This window comes from Lactuca saligna, chromosome 4 (genome assembly GCF_052625555.1).
Source record: "Lactuca saligna cultivar CGN05327 chromosome 4, ASM5262555v1, whole genome shotgun sequence".
Lineage (NCBI taxonomy): Eukaryota > Viridiplantae > Streptophyta > Magnoliopsida > Asterales > Asteraceae > Lactuca > Lactuca saligna.
The window spans coordinates 82031930-82039207 of record NC_136420.1 but is presented as its reverse complement, the minus strand read 5'-3'; the positions used below and the strand labels follow the sequence as shown (position 1 = coordinate 82039207).

Below are 7278 nucleotides of genomic sequence, written 5' to 3'. Positions count from 1 at the left end.
TATAGTTATATAATAAAATATTCTAAAATATTCTAAAACACTAATTGTTGTGAAAATTTATGTATTATATAGTTGTAAAATACAACAATACAATATTTTATGAAAAATTTTCTTAATAATTAAATTTTTTAAAATCCAAATTGACTTTGATTTGTATTTTTCTTTGTATACAAGACTAAGAGTTGCTATTTTATTCAACCGCTTAATTAATAGGTTGTCACCATAGATGTTTATAGGTTGTCACCATAGATGCCATAAACCAGAACTTGAGTGAAACAAAAAGCTTGCCATTTTTTCTTGTGAAGATAATAGGTTGACGAAAAGATTTTCTTTCCAACGGAATTTATCATTATTCATGAATGTCAAACTACAATTATTTACCTCCTCGTGTTAATCCGTCTTTTGTTTGCTTCTATCACTGGCAACTAATGAAAGATGTTTTTTTTTATTAAATATTTCCAGTCAACTTATTTAATTTAATTGTTCATCGATAATTGTTTTACTTTTTATTTCTTTATTTCTTTAATATGTCAAACTATGTCATCGTACCTTAAACCAAAGTATCAAACAACAAAACACAAAACTAAAAGTGGTCCGATTTGAACTTTCAAACAACCATTTCGAATAATATCAAACTGTCAAATACAAATTATATTTATTATCTATCTATCTATCTATTCTAACTCAAAGAATGTCCATTTGTGAAGCATCCTTGGAATAAGTCTATACACTTTCTATGCTTTTACCAATGTGAACACGATAACATGAAAGAGAGTATTAATGCCTTAATGGACTTGAGGGCATCCCTCAACGTTAATACCAGGGGCAGTTGGGCAGCCAGCAAGAGGACAATGATCATCTATCTCCATACCCCACCATTTTGGTCCATTTATATCTCTAATTTGTAGCACAAAATAGCAAAGAATAGCCATGAATGCCACTCCTGCATCAAGCCCAGCTGATAAAATATAGTTATGCCTAGCCCACCACCCTTTAAACTTCTTATACACCACAAAGTTGAAAAAAATCCCCACAGCAAACCACATGTTGTAGTTTACAGCTCTAGTTGGTGGCATGCCACCTGGACCCGATATAAGAATTGGCATGTTTATGAGTCTAATCCATTTTCTATTGGGAAACTTTCGAGAAAGAAACCAAACTGGAAATGGTGCGAGAATTCCTAATAGAAAGAAGTAGTTCATTTTGGAGTATAGCCCAAGATTTCCAAACATACGTTGAGGTCCCACTACGCCCCATATGATTGAGGCGTTGTAGAACACATCATCTCCCGGGCAGGTCCATGGGCTTCCTTCGGGCAGCTTACTTGGGTCACAAATGTATTCGACAGTTGTCAATAGCCACCAAGAGGTTGCAAAGTAGACTGATGATGCGATTATTGTCCCCACCAACTTTATTATGCACCAAAAACAAGTATAAATTAGTTTTTTTGGTGCGTGAATACATAGTATACTTCGTTAACATAATTATAAAGATGGTATAGTTAGTTTATGCATTATGAAGATTTTAAAGTCTGTTTATTATGTGAAAACGGTGCTACAACATGCATATTCAATTAGATTACGATTTACCTGAACAATGAACATGGACTTTGGTGGGATTTTCATATAATGTCCAAGCTTAAAATCTTGGAGGAACATGATGGCTTGTGACATACTTATGTAGCCATATGTTTTGAAGGCCACATTGGCTAGTGGTTTCCCTGGGTAGATATAACCAATAATCAGCTCGGTAATGACATTTAATCCCGGTTGCTGTAAGAAAATTTCACTCTTAGTATACAAAAAAAAGATTAAGGAAAGATGTGAAAACCAATATTCATGTAATCATTAACTTTCTAGGGCTATTTTAGATGATGGGGATGAAAAGAGCATTCATGTCTTTTGCACAGACAATAGATCAAGAGCAAGTCCATGTTCCATATTTTTAGGTGTTCTATATGCCAAATGCAGTACAACAAATGGGGTCTCTACCATATTGGTTGTAGCTGTGATAACTCCTATTGGTAGTGTGAAGAGCAACGCCAAACCGATTCCTAAAAGAACTCCCCAGTAAGGGAGTTGCAACTGTCTGCCAAAACCCTCACAAGTTAGCAAAGCAAGTCCTATCACCAACACCAAAAGAGAGTAGAACCACCATTGTGGGACTGGTTCATAGTTCTTCTTCATTAGTCTAGTATGGACATCGCCGAACTTGTCTTTAAATGAGGCTGTTGTTTGCTCCCAAATTGTTCTGCAGATGACAAAAAAAAAAAAAAAAAAGCGCATTTAAATACATCATGCTTGTATGAGCCCATGATTTATTTTAAACATGTATCTACATGTCAGGTAAGGAGGTAAGAATCCATATGTGAGGACTAAGTTTGACATCGCTCTGCTTTGAAAATTATTTTCTATTAAGGCATTATACTTTGAAAATTCCACTATATTATAACAATGTACTTTCAAATCCTTTTATTATATCAATGAAAGTTGCTTTCTGTGTGGATGACATTGTTATGGTTGGGTAAAATTCTCAAACTATAATGATGTAACAGAAAGAAATGAAAGTAAGACGGTGTAACAACCAATGAAAGTACATTGCTAGTTTTTGAATTTAACTATTCTTTAAATTTTGAAAAAATAAGGTTCTCGAAGAACTAATTGCATACCTTCCATGGAAGAGTGCGACATGAGAGAGTGTGGCAGCCAATGTGGCAAAATTTAGACCGTAAGCAAACGTGAAAAAGATGCTAAGATGGATTTGGCTATAATTGTTATATCCTTGTTTGTCAAATGAGAAGGTTGTGGAATTTAAAACTCTTGAAACGTTATATTTTCCACCTTGTGCATCAAACACATGAGAAGAGTAAATTGGGAACCGCTTGGCTTCATACCAATTATTCCAATAAGCAATGGGAACCATTATGTATACAACTATTATATAACCGGCTAATATGTTCATGATGGCAAACCCGGGGGTAGCTAATGGACTTCCAAGAAAAGCAGATACAGTCGCCCAATCGAGTCCAATGGCTCCAACTCCAAGGCCACGAAGACCGGAACCAATTTGTTGAGCCTTGACTGAGTCTTTCCATATCCAACAAACGAATGAGATGGCAGTTATGGATTGGAATAGATAATTGGGAATGATGTAGTATGCGAAGCTTGATACGAGGACTATTAGGAAGAATTGTAGCCTTGTCATGCCTCTTTTTGGCCTCTTTTCTTCATCGTGCAATGCCCTTAAAAAAGAGAAACTTTTGTGAGAAATCGGTAAAGAAATACATCTACATAGTCAGGGTGAGTACGGTGCAGTTCGGTTATATTCGTATATGCCTAAAATTTGGGGGAAAACATTTTGTCTATTTTGTCTTTGATTTGTTTTTTGGTTTTCTAGTTTATTTGTTGCATAATATATAGCAAAATATTACATGGACTTGTTTTAAAGCCAAAATCCATGAAAACATGAGGAAATTATATGTTAAACTTTGCAATATATGATAGTAGAAAGTATTCTAAAATCTATATCTAAATGCAAGAAATAGCAATGTACTCTCATTGATTTGTTTATTATAGCATCATACTTTAATATCTATTTTTATTACAACATTTTGAGAGCCCTACCCAATCATAAAGATCATGTAAATTCAAAGAATTTTCCATTGTATAAATGGATAGATTCCAAAGTATAATGTGTTAGAATTGGGTAGATTTTCATAGATCATCTTAATGTGGAAAGTTTGAAAGTGCAATCTTGTAATAGGAAAAATGGATTGTAGAATGTTATAATACACAAATAAACAGAATATGTTTTTCTTTCTTGCATTTAGCCCAAATAATTAATCAAGTACGGAAAACTTATATATTTTATAAAACGACATCGTATCTTAATACAATTCAATTCGGTTTTTATTTCGAGTTTAAACCAAAAGCCAAACAATCCGTTTTCAAAACGGATAGGTTTTTCTTCGCATTCTTCTCTCTCTCACACACACACACAAAAACAAAAAGATGAACCTGAAGAGGGAGACTTGAACGAGATTGGCTGGCCACCACATATATGGCGAATCGACTAAAAACTTTCGAAAAAGACCAGCCCATCCATATCCAAGCATCTACAATCACCATCAAACAAGAGAGATGAATCATTACTTCATGAAACTCAATATTGTACCATATTATAATACCCAAGCCCAAAAGCTATAGGCTAGCCCAACATCATTATAAAACCATGGTAAAAGTCATTTGCAACCCACAACTTAATTAATACTTATAATAGTCTCATAATTCAAGACTTTTTATCCATGTGAAATGGGTTATTAAAGTTCAGGTGCAATATAAGCAAAGAGCAATGAAATTAGGAAAATAGAGAAGAATTGAACCTGGGTAGTTTGTGTAAGCAACATGGCTGCAATCGGGTTGAGCCTACGACGATAGAAAGCTTTGACTATAGTGATGATGGAGACTGCATAAACCGAATTCGAACCCGAATTTGCAAATATTGTAATGAGAACATGCTCCTTCAAGTTGAAGGGTCCAGGGTTGAGTGAAAACGACCATCTAAAAACACGAATCGGTTTTGTGGGTAGAGTTGCTGCCATCAACCTCCCAATCGGAAGCACAAGAATTTGAGCCGAAACTGATGATATGTATAGTGGGTTTTGACGATAACCAAAGAACTGGTTTAAGAAAGCAAGAACACTACATGATATGATCCCCAAAAACCATGTCCTAAATGTCAAGCAAGGTAATGTTGGATCATCTGTGATTGGAACTGTTAGTCTCACTTGCTCAATTGGAGAATCATTCACCTCTTCTGCTAAGTTTTCATCGAAACAAACAAATACTGTTAGCTACTTTATGCATATATTATCGTAGTAAAATAGTTGAAAGAGTAGAATCTTTATGCTTACATATATTACTCATTAAAAGAACTTCATTTACTAAAGAAAAAAGTAGGAGGAATCTTGTTAACCAAAATTAACATTACTATCTTCTTGTAACGAAGATAACGCACGAATAGGTGATTGTAGTGCAAAATGGAAACAATGAAAAATAATCAAACATGGAAATAAACAAAGTAAATCTTCAACATAACTTGAACATAATAACTTACCAATATTCATATTGCTATCAAGATTCTCCATTATTGCGTAATCATCAACAACAATTAGCACATACAGGAAGAAACAGGATGAATTTGCTTCTCTTATTGGAGGAGGTAGTAGCCAATGGTCCCAAAACGTGCACTTGCTTTATGGTCCTGTTTACTTATCCTATTGGTTTCTCCATTCTGGTGAGAAAAAAAAAAATATATCATGAAACAAGTAAGGTGATGAAGAAAGTTAGGAAAATATCGGTTTGATATAATGATGATCATTTGAATTGTAACGTCGCACTTGGTTATTGTACCTTATTATAATATAATATTTAAGTGCATGTGGGTGTACCCATCTTCTGTTACAAAAGGCAGTATTATAATTATTTGCATTTTTTTTTGTTTGTTTTATGCACGAGATTAAAGTATTCCAGGTCTGCATTCAAATTATTGCTATTTAATTGGAACAAGTTGATAATTATACTGTCATGTGAAAGCAAGAAATTTGAAGCAGTATGTTTGCAATCAAACCATCAACGGATATCAATAATAGATTATATATCTTTTTTGGGAAAGAAAAAAAAGGTTATTTTTTCGGTGATTCACATATTGTCATGTCTCAAAAGTAAGTCCGCATCACCCACAAGGAATCCGATAGACATTCAAATTTTGCAAATATATTATATATACCAATCAAACGATATTCAAAGAAGAATTTGTTATTTAATTATATTTCTTATGCTAGGGATCACCAAATTAAAATTCTTGAATATGCGGTGTGTTCATATGTTTATTCATGTGACTTTATAACATCAATGTCGAGTTGGTGCTAGACAAACACATTAAAACCAAAACGAGAAGTCTAAGAACTAATTAATAGCCTTGTTTGGTGTTTGTTTTAAGGGAAGTGATATTGTATTCATTTAAAAAAAGTAAATTACATGAATGGTCCTTATGGTTTAGGATAATTTGTGCATTTGGTTCATAACTTATTTTTTTAATTTAGAAGGTCCCTACTGTTTGTTTTTGTTACACGCTTGGTCCCTGTCTTACCTAAAAAAACTATTTTGTCCTTGATTTTTTAAAATATTTAAATAAAAACACCCCGACCCCAACCTCCCATCACCTTATCTTACTTATCCCGTAATTTTTTTCCTATTTAAATAATAGTTTTTTTAGGTAAGACAAAGACAAATCGCGTAACAAAAATAAACATTAGGGATCAAGCGCATAACAAAAACAAAAAGTTATGACTTTCCAAGTTAAAAAAACAAGTTAGGGATAAAACACGCAAATTACCTCAAACCATAGGGATCATTCATGTAATTTACTCTTTAAAAAAATGTTTTGATTTTTATATACATCATCATGCTCAATAAAACTAAAGTGTTTAAAAATCAAAACCTTTTTTTTCTTAAAATAAATAAAAAAACATTATTTAAAATATCATTTTTCCGTTTTGAGTAAATTACTGAAATCGTCCCTATGGTTTGATCAAAATTGCACGTTTGGTCCCTAACTTTTTTTTGCACTCGGATCGTCACTGTGGTTTAATTTTGTTGTGTTTTCCGTTCCTTACATACATAAAGTTAGGGACCAAATGTGCAATTTTGACCAACCATAGGGACAAAAAAGACAACAAAATTAAACCACAGGAACGATACGAGTGCAAAAGAAAAGTTAGGGACCAAACGTGCAATTTTGACCAAACCATAGGGACGATTTCAGTAATTTACTTTTCCGTTTTTAATGAAATTACAAAATAGGTCTAATGGTGTATCCATCTTTCACATTTTACTTTTCCATGCAAAGATACTAGTGTTTCGATCTGAAAAGTTGTTGGCGGCTAGTAGAAGCTCATCAAAATGAGACAACTGCAGTGGTAAGTAGCATATATGATGTATGGTTTCAGATCTGAGTGACTGGAGGTGGTAGTTGTGAGTTTGGTCAGTGGAACGAGACACTGGTAAAATGGTGGCGGCTCTGGTAGGTTGCAGTAGTAGGTGTTGGAAATAAGTGGTAGTGTTAGTGTTAGCTTTATTAGTTCTTAAATGTTCATGAGAGAGTTAGAAAGTGATAAAAGAGTTTGAAAGTGTTTTTGAAATTTGAATATATGATCTAGCTTTTTGTTTAATGGTTGTAATGTTTGGAATGTATCTGGACAAAAAATATTCTTAATAA

General features: G+C 33.4%; 1 protein-coding gene across 2 annotated transcripts; it reads right to left on the bottom strand.

Annotated features, from left to right (window-relative positions):
• Nucleotides 1-598: 598 nt before the first annotated feature.
• Nucleotides 599-5392, bottom strand: LOC145042222 (oligopeptide transporter 5-like). 2 transcript variants are annotated; one of them, XM_078990611.1, is made up of 7 exons: nt 5116-5392; nt 4382-4818; nt 4017-4114; nt 2669-3241; nt 1992-2250; nt 1590-1772; nt 599-1409 (listed from the first exon to the last, which is right to left on the bottom strand). In XM_078990611.1, exons 1-7 carry the CDS (start codon nt 5144-5146, stop codon nt 786-788), a joined length of 2205 nt encoding a protein of 734 aa, XP_078846737.1. In that variant the 5' UTR covers nt 5147-5392; the 3' UTR covers nt 599-785. The 2 variants fall into 2 exon arrangements, with proteins under 2 accessions (XP_078846737.1, XP_078846738.1); XM_078990612.1 differs by having other exon boundaries at nt 4382-4815; nt 5116-5391.
• Nucleotides 5393-7278: the final 1886 nt, after the last annotated feature.